An 18,722-nucleotide genomic window follows, 5' to 3' on the forward strand; every position below is an offset into this window, starting at 1 on the left:
AAGCGAACCATAAAACAATGCCCATGTCGGTTCCCATCGATAACACTTTCCATGCCCATTCACGCGTATTATTGCGCGAACTAAAATGGCGTGAGCAACGCCCCGCAAGAACGGCCGCGCGCGCGATTCCTACCCCGTTGAATTACGAGCGTCTCGCCGAGAGTCGCCGGGGACTAAAACGATCTTTCAACGGACCGGATCATTCGATTTCGGGGCAAACTTCATTGGCCAAGATCCCCCCCCCCCCCAGTCTCGTGCTGTCAACGAATCCGCCGGTCGAAATTTCTGCAACGACGAACCGACCCGATTAACAAATTGTCTGTTTACGAGCGTGTAAACTTCCTGTGCGATCGACTGCACCACTTAGCTGCGAATCATCATCCGCCGGAGTGTCGGACTTGATACTTGAAGAAACGAAGAGGCAATAATTCGCAAATCGCTGCCATTATCTCACCGGCCAAATTGGAAAATCGATATTTATTGGCGAACAAAATTTTGATGGAATTTGAAAGATGCTAGGGGACTGCAATACCGTGTTAATGACGCTTGTGCTTTCTGTAGGGGATGAAGTACTGTTTATGCTTCTTTTTTTTTTTTAATAGGTCCCTTCACTGTGAAAGGTTCCAAAAAATAAAATAAAATTGTTTCTCTTACACTTTCTGTACCATGGATAAGTCTATAAAATTAGCAATTTTAAGAAGCATTGTTTCACGGAGCAACCCTTATGCCTCTGACAGTATTTGAGACTTTAAACGCATTTTTTCGGAAACCAATCCAATTCGATTTACTTGAAGTTTGACAGATATGTTCAGGAGATATTCCATTCTTATGTAAATTAATATTGAGACAATATTTACACAAATTTGATTTTTAGAAAACGAACAATGAATCTCGCGAGGAAATGAAAATTGCCACCTACTTGTCATCACTAGACTTCGGATTTTATGCATTGATAACAAAATTGGAAATAATAGGACGACGAAAAGAATCTCAGAAAATTATTACAACCCTTGCCCTACAATATCTAGTCGTACTCGTGACGAAGATTCTGAACAGAGTCTAATAAATATATATGTCATTAATTTCCCTTAAACCGAAATAAAATTCCATTTCGGCTTCGTTAATGTACAGCTATTGAAGAACATATATGCACACGATAGATATAAATTTTCTCCTTTTTTTAGAAAATTACGAAATTGAAAAAAGCTCTAATCACTGAAACCGTAAAATATTTTTCTACTTTTCTATTTTTATTTCGCATGCAGATCCGCAGTCTAGCTATTACTACTTGTCATCTGTTTCAGTTCAGGCAGCAACTATGCTCGTTCGGATTAACAATCTTGCCGGTCCCTAAGTTTCAAACTGTTGCAGCAGCTCATTACAGAACAATGTATGCACTTGGCCTCTTCGCTCCGATTCGAGCTCCGCAACTTCAGCTCCTCGACCATTATCATCGAACGAAAAAAGAAAAAAAATTCTGACCACTTTCCGGAGATTGGCAAACCTACTCCTAAAGTTTCAGCCTGATACGTTGATTATTGTCGCCCGAAAAATATTACTTTTAAGCCGGACTCTTCGTCGCGGGGAGAGGCGCGTCTTCGGCGGGGGTTTAATTACTTTGCAGCGATGAAACAGGTCGAACGTTTCAATCGAATCGCGTTTACACGATTGCTGGCCCTTGATTCGCGTCCCCTAACACAGCAGGGGACGTAGAGAGACAGAGAGAGAGAGAGAGAGGGGGGGAGGGTTGCGTTTTCATTTCGTCCTCGTCGCGCGGATTAGCGGACCAGGGAATATGGGCTCGCGGATCCGAATTGGATTCATCGAGTAATGATAATGGGCAACAATAATTGTGCAAACTGCGCCGCGTGGCCGGGGCGGGTGGGTATCGATTCATCGGGGATATTCACGCGCGAACAGCCGGCCACCCCCGCGCGTCCCGTAATTGCGTGACGTTCCCCGCGGAAGTTGCTCACGGCCCCGGGACAGGCGAAAGAGAGAGAGAGAGAGAGAAATGGAGAGGTAGAGAGAAAGAGAGAGCAGAGAGAGAGAGAGAAGAGAAAAAAACTACTTGGGGGCTGATTGCCGCGTTCCACTTATTTCGCGTTAACCCGACCGGCCTCGGGTTCGGTCATTTTGACCGAGTTCTGTTTATCGATCAAATAGACCGATTGCCAGCGAGCTTCAACCCCCTCGAAGGCCGTTCCGTGGACAGACGCGGCCCGAGAAAAAAGGGAAAAGAGGGAAATTCCGCGCGCCGACCCGGCCTGCCCCGGTTCTTAGGACATTTCGCGGGAGGCGAGTCGCGGAGCCCGGCTGCGCGCAATCGCGCTGACACGCGCCGCCGAGATCAATTACATCGTCGTTAATAATGTAACTCTGATTCGCTGATGAGATTCGCCAAGTGTCAACCTATATTCGGCCGCGGCGGAAATAGTTGTGATTTTTCCTACCCTCGATTTCGCCGCGATCCCCATTTAACAACGGATCGTTCCGAATAAGCGAAAATAAACTGGCTTCAAATTTCTTATTTTACGAGCGTCGATATTCCAAAAACGAATTTTTTCCTCGCGAGAAACTATTGAATGAGTTGCTTCCGTCCCAGTAGTACATATAAACGAAAAATCGTACAAAAGAGTGCGAGACGAATTTTGGGCAAAAATAAAATAAATCACCATTTTCTGAAGAGGAAGAATGTTCCTGGATTTTTTATTATATATATTTCTAATGGGCCAAAGTATATGTCACTTGCAATGTTTATATTAAAAATCTTTAGATGTGTTTTTCCACACCTGAGAAATATAATCTTCAATTTTCATAAATCTCTGTAAGTAATTGTAGTGTCAGATAAATTTGCAAGTGTCTGATCGATGATTATAGCAACATAGGCACATTATACGAGGAACAATTGAGAACAAATTGATGCTAGGTCGAAAAACAAGCTCAAAGATACAGAGTAAAATTTGTTCACATGTGGTTAGACGTTTGAGAAAATCGACTGCCATCGGGACACGTGTAATGAGTTCAATTTACGTCCTGAAAGTTATGTTAATCACATGAGCGTCCTCTTGTGACTTACACAAATTACGTACCAAGGGATTTATCCCATTAAACACGCCACATTATTACAATATTTATCTAGCTCATGTAACGTTGCGGTTTAAACTACAAAGTCTCCTCTATTGATTTATGCGGATAATTGTGTCCACTTTGCATTGTTAATTTACGCCGTTCGAGCAACAATGGCAAAAGCAAATTCGATCTGAACAACACAAACTATTTGGCAGGTTAACCAATCATTCACGAAAAAGATCTTCAATGAACAATACAGTTAGACGTTCATTTAAAAAGTCAACGACTGAAACATCTTTTCACTATGAGTCTCGCAAATTATCCTACTGAAATTGAATGTATTAATTGAACAGTGCATCTCATTCAGTAAATCTTTTAACCTCTCCAACCAACTACAATCATTTACAAACACAACCCCCTCCGAAACCAGACTTGCACTACCCAAGAATGAACTAAAAACGTCTTTAACACTAAACCTACCAAGCACAAGACATATAAAAACAACGCGTCCTATAGAAGAGGGAAAATTGACTTTACTTAAATTTTGTACGATTTTCATTATAATATCTGCTTAAATAAAGAAATCAATTCAGTAATTTTCTATGAAACCGTTTCTATAATTTCAATAATTGTGAAATAGAAAACCGGTGATGTTGACCGTGGTGCGTTTAGTGTTAAAAATGTTTCTCCTGCAAGACCCCTCCCCACCAGAATAATTAACTCCTTGAACTATAACACCGAGTCAGACTCATGACGATGGTTTCTGCTAAAGAAACAAAATTCCATTTTGTAACTATCGGTGCCTAAGTATTGGAAAACACATAGGCATAAAATAGACACAAATATTCATCTTCCAGAAAATTATTCACAACAAAGAAATTGTAATCACAGTAAACCTAAATTAACTCGTAGAGCAAGCGGTTAAGGTAGTCTCTCGTCGTGAAAAAATGTGTAGCTACGAACGAGCTCCGAGCAACGAGACACGTTCGAAGCGGGAAAGTAGGCGATTCCGCGTTGATTTTCGCGGCAACCTATTTTTCAATTCCCAGGAATGTAATCTAAATGAAAATCAGAGACGAGCAGGCCGAGAGAGAGAGGAGAAAGAGAAGAGAGAGAGAGAGGAGAGAGAGAGAGCCGACGTCGGAGGAGCCGTCCGCTCTCCCGGACAATAAGCGTCATCAATCCGATGACACTTCGTTCCCGGGAAGCCAAGCGTCCCAGTTTCGGAAGCGGCGAACGGGCGAATTGATTTTTACCTTCTTGCCCGCGCAGTTTAATGGGCGAGCAGTTTTTCGCGTAGGGAAACTGCAGCTGCACCGGTGGTTGGCAGTTGGTCGGTGGTTGGCAGTTGGTCGGTGGTAGCCGGGCCGTGGTTCCGGCGAAGGAAACCGCTAAAAATATCCACGGGACGCACGTCTGCGAACGTGTCGTCGCGACTCTATCGTCTCCATCGCCGTGGCTCTTCTGGGCCGTGGGATCACGATGGAGAATTTCCGGGCAACACGGGCCAACGAGCGAAGATCCGTCTCCTCGCGCGACTTCGAGCAACGACCCCGCGCACCGGTGGTAGAGTTTCGACGACGATCAACCCGATGCGTACCGTGTCGCGGGAGCAAAAGAAAAAGCGAGGGAAAAGCTGGGTTTTCTGGCGAGAGGAAGGGACTTGCAACGCCGACCGAACCTCGTTGCAGACTGGCAACGGAGCCCGTCCGTGGAACAGAGAGTGCACCGAACAAGAAAGGGAAGAGAATGGGTGTACGGGCGAAAAAAAAAGAAGAGAAGAAAGAACCCAGAGGAGGGCTGGAACGGGGCTGGTGATGCGGGAGGGAGGAGGAGGAGGGTCTCGGTGGGAAGGGACCGGAGTAGACCGAGAAACGAAGCAGGAAAGATAGGCGGCGGCGGCGGCGGCAGCAGGGGGAACCTGAAGAGCACTTCGTCGAGTTGCCTAGGTAGCAATATGTCAAGAGCTCGGCCCCCTTCCACACCCAGGTCTCGCTCATACCCCCGCTCTGGCGGCACCCTTTTCGCCCACCCACCGAACATTTCGTACGTACGTACCTATCCACCTACGTCTCGTACGTATGCTACGGTTGGAGCCTCCACGTACCCACAGGTAGGTACGTGTGCGCTATTTTCCCGAGCCTAAAAAGGAAGACACGCTTCCGCCTGCCGGTGGTGGTGGTGGTGTCGCTGCTGGGAAGGGTTGCGAGGTGTGGAGGGGTGGTTCTCGAGCTGTCTCACACCCTCTCCTTGAACGGCCGGCCAACGGAGCTTGGTCCAAGGGAACGGGAACGGGAACGGGAACGGGAACGGGAACGGTAACGGGAACGCGGCGCGCTACGTACACGGCCGTGTAACGTAAATGATCATTAGTTCGCCGGCTACGGGGGCGAGTTGCCCCGGTGATTTGCATTAATTAATTAGAGGCCAATTAATTCAGATTACTTTATCACGGGCCGTGTGTACGCAGCCTGTGTCAACGCGAGGCTACCCCCGACGCCCGGCCTCAGACCAGACAATCGACAACGACGACGACGACGACAACTACGACGTCGACATCGACGTCGACGACACAGACATCGGCATGGACGTTGACGTCTCGTCGCCTCGAGTACAGAACGCAACGATCGATACGCTCGTTCAAGCCAATCCGATAACTCGCCGCGACACCGGTAACAGGCCGGCCATCGCGCTCTCCACCACGATCGAGCCGGATCCTCGATTCCCTATGCTCGATCCAACTTAACCGTGGATCCGCAGGAGCCTGACACCGACGGCCAGGGAAACAAGGAATGCCGGGCGTGGCGCGAGAGTAATGGGATTGTTGCTGTAAAACTTTTTATTCCTCACTCGTGCATACGAGTCTAGACTACAGGGTCTCCGGCTAATTTCAGGTTTATGGGGGGGGGGGGGGTGATTCGTGGAACTTGGAGTGGGGACAATTTTGTTTCATTGATAAAATTCCCTTGGTGAAACTGCTAATGATTTTGGTTAACGCGTATTACTTTTTTTCATTGATTAGGAAATTCCTTCCGGGCACAATAAAATAAAAATGTCAATGGTCTTTGTTAACGCTAAACCTACCAAGCACGAAACCTATAAAAGTGAAACGTCTTTTAGAAGGGAGAAGATTGAATTTACTTAAACTGTGTACGATTTTTATTATAATATGAAAACGTTCTTATAATTTCAATAATTGTGAAATTGAAAACCAGTCGTTTTGACCGTGGTAGGTTTAGTGTTAATATACATTATTTTGTTTTTGGATTGGCTAGAATATTCCATAAGGAAACAATTAAACTAAAATTGCGTTAGTTGCTCTGTATGCTGTTTTCAATTTAATGAATTTTCACATGACATGAATGCATAAAAATAGAAACCTGCAGTGTAATGGTCACCTTCAAAGTAATTCCCTGGGAAGGTTACGCATGAATATATATATACATATGTACGTATATATAATAATTTCAGCCTGTGGAATAGAAAGAGGTCACAAGGGCCGAGACCAGGTGAGCAAGGTACCTGTGGAACCACTAGAATGTCCTCTCTAGTCAAATATTTGGTCACAGATAATGTAGTGTGACAGGGGACATTGTCATGATTAGACCGCGGATATTTATGCACATTCCCATTTCCGCGGCAGAATTTTCATTCTCCCAATAACGGTTTCCATAAATCGGAAATGTTATTCTGCCTGCAATAATTCTTCTATTTGACAATCTCATGGCAACAATATTAATTACCAATGTCCTGTCGGAGTCGAAAATTCGTAGAAACTATAGTCCAAATTGATTTTTAATTTTGGTTTCACTCATTCTAGCTCTTCAAAATGCATAACTTACAAAATGCAGAAAAATAGCTTATTCCATCTGAAAACTTATGCTCTTCACATACTTGTGTCCATTCCCAGTACAATCATCTCATCGAACGTCATCCAAAATTCGATGACACAATATCGCTCAACATCCGATAGCTCCCAGTACAAGCATCGATCAAAATCTTGGATCAAAAAATAAAAATTTTGGAGTTGAAAGTAACACAGAGGGATAAAACGAGGTTTTATAATTCTCGTGTTTTTTGTTTTTTTTTTTCTTTCGATTGTCGATCGTGGAAGCTATCTGGGCAGCCTGCGGAGACAACGGATCGCGGCACTCGCGCCGGCGAGCTCTTTAATTTCAAACAAGACGACGTTTGAAATTGAAAAGAGCCTCTCCTGAATACCGGAGGAGCACGTCCCGAAAGGGAGAAAAGAAAAGCAGAATGGTGGACAAGAGTTTCAGTTTTCAGATAATAAAGTCTGCGCGACGAGTAGCATCAGTGCTCAGACGACCCTTCAAGCCAACTAGCGCCCGCGCCGTCCTACGGGCGCGTCGCGTTCCGACTCTTTTGAAGTCTAGCCTGAAATCATGCTCCGGCATATAATACTGACGAGCAGGAGACCTCGTATACGTGTCCTCGGCTGAATTTAACCGGCATCGGATCGGGGATCCTTTCAAGATCGAGCGAAACGGGAATAATTCGGGGACAACCTTGTTGAATGCTAAGGGGCGCTCCCATTTCCGAGGGTGTACTCTAACAATCTTTTTTTTTTTGCCGAACCAAATAATACACCCTTACCTAACTTTACAGGTTCGGTTGTACATATCTGAACTGCGTTCGTGAATTTTTGTACGTTGTTCACGTGGAAACTGTGGTAACTGAAGAGCAAGACAGGTAGCGATGGATGGGTCTGATCAGGAACGACCATTTCTACTTTCAGTGAACAGAAGAGTACCCGTACTTAATTAGTTCGGTTTAGGACTTTTTTCTCACTAAACAAGATAATATATCTTTACTAAACTTTACAGGCTTATTTATACACGTCTGAGCTATGTTTATGATTTTTGACACACTGTTATCGCCAAAACTGTGGTAACTGAAGAGGAAGACCATGGATAGCGATGGATGGGTCTGATCATGAACGACCAATTCTACTTCCAGTGAACAGTAGAACAACCGTACTTAATTAGTTCGCTTTAGGACTTTTTTCTCACTAAACAAAATAATATATCTTCACTAAACTTTACAGGCTTATTTATACACATCTGAACTATGTTTATGATTTTTGACACACTGTTATCGCCAAAACTGTGGTAAGTGTTCACATCGAAATAAATTATAATACACATAGTACAAACTACTCAACGAATGGACTTTTGTCACTTGTTAAGTCATATTTTGTACTTATATACAAATAATCCACAGAGTTCCCCGCTGTTCAAGTGTCAAGCCCAACAGAACTACCTAACAACAGTATCCACTGTTCATCTCAGACGACACTTCAATTATCCTGTAAACCGACAAACAGAGACAGTCAGCTTCCAGGTCGAATAATTACCACAGTTTCGACAACAGGTCTGTGTAAAAATTCAAGAACAGAGTCTAAACGCGTACAAACAAGTCCGCGAAGTTTCACAAAGAGCCGCGATCCGGTCGGGCAGAAGGAAAATCTGAAAGACAATCGGGGAAATGGTAATATCAGTTGAAGAGATTTCCGCGGGCGGGGAGAAGTTCGAGTTGATAATGGAATTTGCGGGAACGTCGGCTGACGGGTTGCTGCGTCAGGAATCGTCGGCCCGGAACGAGCTTCGGGACCATTAACAAGGGGATCGTTGACGTCCGTCGTACATAAAAGAAGTTTGTGGGCGCGCACGCCCACGTACACAGCTAATTACCATGCAAAGGCTCTCTCCGCGATCGCTCGGCCCTGTTCACGCGCCGGCTGGCTCGTGTCTCTGAACAGCTTCGACCTTTCCGCTCTCGCGATTTTTCGAATCCGGCCGTGCATTAGCGTCACGAGCCCCCGGGAACTTCGGCCGTCCAGAACTTTTCGAGCGACGTCCTACATACACACACACACACACTTCGAAACAGCTCCCCCGATTGCCGGTCTCGGCTAAACGGGAAGAAGCCGCCTCGACAGATGCCTCCAAGTAGCAGAAACTCTTGGCCAACTTTCGACCGGGCTTATTTATGTGAACCGCGACTCGTTATGGAAATCACGCGAGTCCGCGTTTAATCATTCTCGAGATTGCGGCACTCTCGCGATCCCTCCCACCCGGGACACACGAAACTGCTCCGCCGCCGTGTCGCGGAAACCGCAAGAAGACACGGGATTTTATACGCTGCTGCCTCGTAATTGTATGTTACGTTGACAATAATTGCTCCGTCATCCATCTTCATTACCGCGGGAACCGGTCGCGAGGGCGATGCGTCAAGCGAACGGCCGTGGAAACGATTTCGCTGATATACCGACTGTGCTACCGGCAATCTAAATGCGGATTATTAATTTTTTAGTCGATCAAGCGGCACGTGGCTGTAGATACTTTTAGATTTCCAGCTTTCGGACGTGGAGATAATTGAAGAGTGACTTACAAGTTCAATTAGGTTGTCAGAGGTACGATAAATTAAATGGTACTTTCTTATTTCCTGGGGTACATTTTTCTGTGGAAATCTTTCTGACACTTTCTTGATGGGTTTGTCGATGTCTATGAAGGTTGAAAATGGATTCTTACTAAATACAGCAATTTCTCTATATTCCGTGAGGGACCAAGAAGCTCGAAAGGCCTCGGACACCGGGAGTGTAAACATGACAAGACCCGAGTTGTTGACTTATATCGAGAACTTACTGTACTCTAATCGTCCATCTGACGTATAGACTGCAGGGGTTTGTGCAATCTTCTATATTGAGTTCTATTAAAATATTATTCTCGAGTACTATTTCGCTGTCTTTTGACAACTGCAGAGGTTTGTGCAAACCGCTATATTGAGTTCTATTAAAATCTTATGGTCGAGAGCACTATTTGGCCGTCTTTTGACAACTTTTATCTTCTTACCTGCTTCCAAAAGGAACCGCTAAAAATATTGGTTAAATATTGAGTTAAGACTGATGAGGTTGTCAATCTCGGTTGTCAATTTGTTGAAATCGGTGGTTCGAGAGTTTGAGTGGGTCGAAATTTTCAAGTAAAAACTCGCAGAGCGAGATTTCCGTGAATGTCTGACCGCCTCGCATGACATTTCGCTGGAAGAACCGGCGGCATCGATCCTGCGGAAGGGACAAGGTGGAATGCTGTATTGGAACGAAAGATACTTCCTCGGGACAGCGTTCGATTAGAATTGCCGTCAGTCCGTGCTCCCCTGACATAAATACCAGAGATACACGCGTGCACGGGCGAGCGCACAATGGTTCGGCCGCCGCAGCCTTGGACCGAGCCACGGCAGCGTCCCACGGACCTCTGCAGCTATTCACCTCCGCGTGCCTGGCTGCCTTCCGGACCTTCAGCAATTTCGGAACGGCGAGTCATTAATCGAAAATTGCCATAATTCGATGGGCGACGCGAACTATGTCGACGTGGCATCGGGTGACGCGCGTGCCTTCGGAACAGGCCGGCCACTGTCGGCGGTTTGAGAACAACGATCGCGAGGCATATTTGTTTCCGGATCGCTCTCAAGACATTCCCGTGTGGCGCGGACTGCTCCCCGTGGCCGATACGGCGGCGATCGATACGCGTGATTCGTCAAGAATCACCTGAAAATAAAATCCAACCCCCCCACCCCCGAGTCCCATTAATCCGGACGCAACATCACCGGGATCCATATTCGCTCAGCCGTATTCTCCCGACGACGACGCGAGAGCCCGCGCCGCCCACGCCCGGCTCCGCTCCGCTCCGAGAGCCACTCCTTTCCCGGATCGGTGGCCCCGAGCGGCAAACAACGGACAACCGCGTTCAAACGACGAACAAACGTAAATTCACCGGCCACCTTGTATTCCATTCTCCCGGTCCCTGCGCCCCGCCGCCTATCGTGGACTGTAACCCTCCCCACGAAACTTAGATCAATATGTTGCGTCACGTTTCCCCCTCCCCCCACATCGCTAACCGCCCCCCCCCCCCCCCATCCGCGCGGCCCGCACACCGCCCAACATTCATCCACGGCCACCCACACCTTCGACCACCCCGCGCGCTTCATTCCTGTTCCCCGCCCCCTCCGGCCGCCCGCTCCCCTTACACCGGTCGGTGACGTCACGCAGGGACGCGCCCCATTCATAGGCTGCCACGCAGCCAGCCTAAGCGGCCACCGCGACAACCAAATGGGGAAAAAAAGGAGGAAGCGAGAGCGTAAGGAGGCTTGCTGCGGGAGACTGCTCTAGGAGATGTCGCGATTCTACGGAGATGCGAGCAGAAAGAAGCGACAAATGAGTGGAGGGGTGTATGCGGCGTGGAGGGGGGGTCCGTTCGGGCCCTGAAATTTCACGAACGACCCCCACCTCCGACCGGACCGGCGTAATTAAGCGAAGGTTGCGGAGCGTCGCGACGCGGCGGGCTCTGTGGTCTCCGGCGAGGAAACGTACGAGCCCGGATCGATGATGTCGTAACGCGCGTCGTGACGTTTATCATCGTACTTGCGTGTGGCCCCGCGGGGCGGGGGGACGGGCCAAAGAGCGCCGGAGGGAGGACCAGGAGCGTGTAGGTGTAGGTGCGCGCGGGACCAGCCGCGACGACGCGCGCTCCAGCCCCCGTCCTCTTCGGCGTCGTCGTCGTCCCGACGTATATTTTCGGGCATATTAAATGAGATGTTTGAACGCTCGTTCGGCCGTGTTTTATGAACTGGATGGTTATTGGAATCCTCCGGGCACGGCGAGTTAAGGGCGCGTACCCGCGCGATTAATATTTCCTGCTGAAACTTTTTCACCGATCCCCTTCCGAGGACTTGCTCCAGAGTGGGACAGTTCTGACGATTTTTGAGAGGGCTCCGCAGTTTTTAAAAAATTCTCCACGTTCAATATGCCCGATATGTCCGAGTATTAACATAAGTAGTGGTCAAAGCTGTCCTCTACAATCTCGTACTGCATTAAGTAATGAGGTTAACATCTATTGTAACTACTCTATTTTATTTAGTAACTATTATTTATTTATTTAGTAACTATTCTATTTCTATAACAGCTATTCTATTAAAAAACATGCTACAGTTGTCATAAATGTCTTCGCGGAGAATTTGATTTATAAACGAAACAGCTTCTCTTCTAGTTAATGAAGTGAACGTTACGTTCACTTATTTCGGATTTTCAAAGTGAAACATTAGGGGAACCCATAAGTAATCAATTATTTTGAAATCTAAAACAAACTTCGTGGTAAATTCAAGTTTTTATTTCTTAATTTATTATATAATCTCCATCATTATCAGGGACAGTTTGCCATCTTTCCTGCAAATTTTCAATCCGCCTCTTATACAAATCCAGGGACTCAAGGTGCCTCCTTACACCTTCTACAGAAGTGAATGTTTTATTTCTTAAATAATGCTCCAGATATCTGAAAAGGTGATAGTCAGAGGGAGCAATATCCGGTAAGTACGGGGGTGCGGTAAAACTTTCCATTGCAATTCTTTGATTTTTTCCTGAGTGTGTTTCGCTGTATGGGGCCGGGCATTGACAATTTGCAGTATTATACCTTTTCTGGGGACTAAAGATGCCATCTTTTCCAATAGTTCTGAATACAGCCGTTGTAATTGCTGACAATACAACTCAGCTGTAACTGTTTCTCCGGGTTTCAACAACTCAAAGTGAATTATGTCACGACAGTCCCAACAAATGCACAGTAACACCTTTCTAAGTGATAAGCTAGGTTTAGGGGTTGATATTTCGGTTTGATTTGCAGGAAACCATTGCTTGGAACGTTTTATGTTATCATAAAGAATCCATTTTTCATCTCCGGTAACGATTCTGCTAAGAGATGGATCTCTACGAAATCTGGATAGCAATGAAGTGCAAATTGATCGACGAATATTCTCGTTGGTCTCAAATTTCGTGTAAGTGTCTTAGTATAGTTGACCATGTGGACCCAAGGCTTCTCGATAATTTTTGTATACTTAATTTTGAATCAGCTTCCACTAGAGATTTTAGGGTGTCATTATCAAATTCACCTGGTCGTCCAATTCCAACTTGAACCACCGTTGACACTTGTTGACCTTCAATACATTTCCATAAACGTCGCAAATTTTCTTTGTTATTACCGTTGCATTAAATCCCGCATGAAAATGAAAAAGTATGCAATGACGAATATGACCAGGTTGTTTTCGTAGAGTCATCCCCTTTTTCACTGCACCATCAGATCCTGTATATTCAGGTATAATTAAAAGGTTAACGTACGGAAATTTTTCAGGATTTATAATCACTGCTGGAATACAACGAGGAAGGTGCCTGCAACGACTTCGGGATACAGGAGTCGAGACGACTCCGCGAGGTGGCCAGAGAAGAACTATTTCCGCGGACGGTTCTGAACTGTTATCGCCCGGTTATTCTTCCCGCGGAGGGAAAACCGGGCAAGGTTTGTGCGCGATGATGAAAGCGGTGGCTCGCCTTTGGGCGAGCTGAGCGAGCGAGCTACTAGCAACCCCCTATTTCTCAAGCCACGCGAAAGTACGACGAAAACCAATAAACTTGCAGGAAGTTGTAAGCCGAAGTTCCGCGAGCGTCTGCTTCTATTATTATACCGCCACTTGCCGGTTGGAGCACGCGCGTGTATACTCGCTGTACGGGTCCCGGGCCGCTCTTATTTCTTGGTTACGGATACATGGCGCTTTCAAAAACGAAGTTAAATTGCCCGGACCGGCGCTGGGACGCCGGTGCTCCGACTTGAAGAAGAACGTCGTCACGCGAGTAACGTTGCGGAACGAGAGAAAACCAGAGATTCGAATCTCGATACACGTCACCACCCTCGCAAGCTGCACCTTTTTATTTTCTAGATAACTCGCAGAAACACCGGACTGCGGATCTTTACGCGCGCATCGCGCCGGTGAGATTGTGGAACGCAAGACGACGCGGATATTCGGGAAAATTGATGGCGTCTTTCGTCGATTTACTGGATTAAGCATATTTCCAGTAAGCAAAATGTTCGCCTCACTTGTGCTGTTACAAATTTGCAAGTTTAAAATGGAAGTTTGTAGAATGATTTAAGAAATAAAATTCATTCGCCGACATGTTGTGAGCTCAAGTGGAACTGCAATAACCACACCGACATGCATTCGCTAACGAGCGTTCGATACAATTAACCACGCTGAAAAAACAAAGAAAAAAGGAGAGCAAGTTAATATAAACATTCGCCCCGCAGCTTCCATTCAGACCGAAACGACCCGCTCCAGATTTTTATTCCGCAATTGCAGCAATTATCCGGGCGCTTTGGCGTGTAATTACTAAATAAATTCATCTACCCTCGCCCCCGTTACAATGGAAACGGGATCTCAGGAAACGTGTGACCACAATTTTCATTAAAAATTCGAATCTAGTTCCTTTGAATTTTCGGTAGTGCTGAAAGCAAAAGAGGAGGTTTGCGTGGAAAAAATTGAAATCCGACACAGCGCGCGTTCCGTCGTCAAAGACAACGGGTGAAATAAAAAAAAAAGCACCGGTCCAATTCCGATTGATGGAAATCCTTTGAAAATGGCGCGATCGCGACCGGTTCCGGATGGTTATTTAGCGACGGCATTACGCCCACGAACGTAATGTACACGCGTCCGCGATAAGGGTTAATTTGTGTAGCGGCGGTGGCCGGGGAGGGGCTGGGGCTCGCTATAGGTCAATTATTTCCACGTATTTCAGGCGTGCGCCGCGATACGCGCACCCCCTCGCCCCCACCGATTATCGTCTTTCGCGATACGGCTGCCCTTAATTGTTTCCAGGAAGTTGACATTTACAGGCGGCCGGCTCTGCGATTCACCCGCAATCAGTCCCATCGTCGCGGGCTTTCGCAATTTCGAAGGGACACCGGAAGCCCGCGGCAGTGAAACCCAATGAACGCTCTTTTCCCCCGAGCGCCGTTGCCGGAATTGCGTCGGATCCTCGGAACTCGTGAAAACTCGCGATTAAGATCGGCCCGCGCGACGTTTAGCCGAGTTCACCCGCCGTTGTTTCCGCGAAAACGAACCCGGCCGGCTCGAGTTTCGCGCGACGGTTTTCGCCCCCGATTCTCGTTCGCGATACCCGAACCCCCGGCCTCTTTGAACTTTCTCGATCGACACTGCTGACATTTCCTGAGAACCGCGAGCCCGCCCCCGTAAGCGACGCTCCGGCTAATTATATTAATTAACTGCGTTTCATTGATATTCAAAAGGTCATCCGGGACCTGCGACTCGAACACCCTCGGCGATTGCACCCCTGCTTCTTTCAACTATGTTTTATAACTGTCGAGAGGCGAAAATCATCAGACAAAATGAGTCATGTGTTATTTACGACGAAAATGAGTGAGTAATAGAAAACAGTAAAAATATTAGAAAAATTTAAAGACATTATTTTTTAGCCTATTAAACATATTAAGAAAGGAAATATAAATCTATTTCATTCCAGTTTGTTGGAATACAAGTAGAAAGTTTTTATTTCGCAGAAATAAATTTGCTATTGAAATAAGCTTGTTATTTTTATTAGATCCAATAAGATCAACGTTGATCTCAGAGAAGATTGTCTGAAGATCAAAGAGGGTGCCTTCAGGAAGCTGATTTTGGCTATAGTCGTGATAGAGGTGATGACCACATGCACGAGGATTTAAATAATACTTGGTTCGATTTTTTCTGACCGATAACAAAGCCATCAGGCTTGAGAGAAGTCAGCATGAATTTCCGAGACTTAACATAAAGGTAATGTACTACGTTATGCTATGTACAACCATTTTATGTTATAACCCCGATTGTTGTAGACATTACAAATTTTCTTTAATAATTCCAGACTGCCAAATAACGGGCGAAACCATGAACGAAGGTCCAACATTGTATATTTTCTAATACTTGAGAAAAAAAATCTTGAAGTCGACTGAAAAATTTATTGGATGAATCAGAATATACCTTTAACACTAAACGCACTGCTTGTCCAATAACCGGAATTATATTTTTAATTTTACAGTTATAGGAAACGAAGATGCTTTCATTAAGAATTATTTACTACATTTCTCCGTTGAAGAAAATATTACTATAACAATTGCAAAGAGTCTAAATAAATTCAGTCTTATAATTTTCATGTACATGCCAGTGACTTTTAGTGCTCGGTAGGTGTAGTGTTGAATCTACAACAGCACTCACGAGGTAATAGCCTAAAATAGGCGATAATAGTCGAGTTCTGTTCCTCCGGCTATACAGAGCCGGACCCTGCATGTATTACTGGGCAGACCCCATTGATTAGGGTTATCGGCAAAGGGCGAGCCACTGACTCCAGTTTTGACGCCATGAAAACATTGATTTGCATCGCTCGCGGCGGACCTTCGCGTGTATTATACGATCGACGATCTCGTGTGTATCGATCAGTGACGTATCCAGTTAACCAACAGCCCCACCGACCCCTCGATGTTCGACCAATAACAGTCCCTACTCACGATTCTTCGAGCAAATGACGATTAAACGTCAACTGTTGCATAATTCCCCTTGCATTCACTTTGGTAAAGCTCGCGAACGTTCCTCGGGTGCTCGAAATATCAAATCGTTTTTTTCTTTCTGATCCCCGCGGAAAGAAACCCCGAAATGTCACAAGCATTCCCACCCTCTCTCGCTAGCATAACGGATCTCCTTTGATCCCTTCATTTAGGTAATGAATCTTTTTTGCTCTGGTCGCCGCGGCGACAAATAGAACCGGTGATCCCTCAAAGTGTCGATGTTCAATAAATTTAAGTGGTCCCCCCGTTAATTAAAAGAAAAATACCGGATTAACGGGGGGAGCCTTTCCTGCTCTCCTTCTCGCCGGATTGCAACACAATCTACGAGAATTGCATCTACGCGTGCGAGAAATCGATAATCGACGCGCTCGCTGCCAACGTTGCACGTTCGTAATAATCTCAATTTTAAATGAATCGTCGTACCGCGAATCTTCGTGCGAAATAAAAATTATCCTCGTGAATTTTAATTGGGAGGAATCGAACGAACCCGTATTTGTAACTGTAATCGTTTCAGAAGCTTGAACACGGTATAAAATTTTTTTTTCGTATGTTTCACCGTGTTGTATCTCATCTGCTTAACTTTGTCACAAACGCATGAAGCCTGCAGTCCATTAATTAAAAAAGTCTCTGAAATTCTCCTCCACGTTTCAGCTCGAAGTTGTAACACATGATGCAACATGTAAAACATGAATGAACGTACGCGGTTCTTCCATTTTTGAAGTATTGTGCAAAGAAGGCGTTCACTTGCGTGTCGGAACAGTTGCAACATTTCTCGAAACGAACGGTGCCAGCGAGCGTGTTAGGCGTGTTAAATTATGCGTGAGAGACGAAGGTATTCGAACAGCCACCTGTACACACATTACAGATCAATAAAGATAGGAGCTAAAGATAGCCTATGCAAACCGCCCTTCCCAACCGAACATTTAACCGAAAACCGTACAAAATTTTCAAGTCTGAATAAAAATCTGCCGGTTATATAGCCGCGCGAATTTACTATTAAACAACCGGCTGAATAGGGCAGTTACGTAACCGGGGCTGCAGCTTTCAAGCATGGCGCGCGAGCTGATTCTATTCAGCCACGGTACCGTCACAATTTTTCCGGCGCAACAATATTATTTCGTTCGATCGGTAATAACGAGTTCTCGAACGGCGTTGCACCGAGAGGTGTCCCGATCGTTCGGTGCGCTGTACCGACAGCCCCTCGTCTCTCATTGTCGCTTCTTTTTCACGAATCTCGGCCTCGTACCTTGTTCGACCGTAGATTGACCTTTCCGCCGCAGCGTGCGCAGCACCGGATGCTGCAGTAGTTGCAGGTGTGGCCGGCGCCGGCGGCGAACTTGGTTTTCATGCATATGTGACACGTGGCATGAAGCTCCACTCCCGCCTTCTTGTACCACTCCGAGCAGGCCCGTATCGTCTCCTCGAGGACCTTCACCTCGTTCTGCTTTCGTCTGCGGGCAAACAACGAGCAATGATTACCTTCGCCGGCACTGAAAACACGGGGAAAAGTTTCGCGGGAACGCGCACAACGCCGTGCCCCGCCGTTATTTCAACTAATAAACCCCCCAAGACGTTCCTTGCTCCTCTCCCTCGGTCCGCACTTCACCCCCCTACAGTTCGCTTCGAGACGCTTCGAATTACTTCGATCGTCGCTCGCTTACTCGCTCGCTGCGACTCGGGAAACCTCCGAGAGCGAACCTATCTCAAATTAAACGCCCGAGAGAAACTTTTTCGGCTCGGCCACTTTTATTGCCAGCGAATCACGCTGCCTGCCACCCCTACCAACCTCCACTTTTCTTCGGAATACGATTGCGGACCGTTTCATGAGGCCAAGATCGTTGACTCGGCGTTCAAATCTGCCGCCAATCGACGGATACCCAGTTCGCAATCCCTATTTAGATGTTCTTTTAAACTACTGCTAGAACCCTTGCCTTTTGGGTTTCTTAAATGGATGTAAATCTGTGGACTTTTGTACTTTTATTCATCTACAAGGTCCACCTATAAGGTTCATCTATAGGACCCTAGGTCTCTAGGAAGTTCAACCAAGAGATTCAGCTATAAGGTTAATTTATTACATTCACCTATAGGGTTCATCTATGAAGTTCATCTTTGCCTCCATCAATTTAGGTAAAATTCTAAAATTGGATACCCTTAGTTTTGTTCGTCTATAAGGTTCGTGTATGAGGTTCATCTTTTGTCCTC

The 18,722-nt window shown here is 46.1% G+C and overlaps 1 protein-coding gene across 13 annotated transcripts in view; it reads right to left on the reverse strand.

Moving 5' to 3' along the window:
* Rim (Rab3 interacting molecule) overlaps positions 1 to 18,722 on the reverse strand; it is a 127,709-nt gene that overhangs the window by 98,665 nt on the left and 10,322 nt on the right. For all 13 annotated transcript variants that reach the window (XM_076805649.1, XM_076805647.1, XM_076805655.1 and 10 more), the window contains exon 2: positions 17,767 to 17,971. In XM_076805649.1, coding sequence (XP_076661764.1) covers positions 17,767 to 17,971 — 205 coding nt within the window. The remainder of the gene's footprint in view (positions 1 to 17,766; positions 17,972 to 18,722) is intronic.

This window comes from Halictus rubicundus, chromosome 2 (genome assembly GCF_050948215.1).
Source record: "Halictus rubicundus isolate RS-2024b chromosome 2, iyHalRubi1_principal, whole genome shotgun sequence".
Taxonomy (NCBI): Eukaryota; Metazoa; Arthropoda; class Insecta; order Hymenoptera; family Halictidae; genus Halictus; species Halictus rubicundus.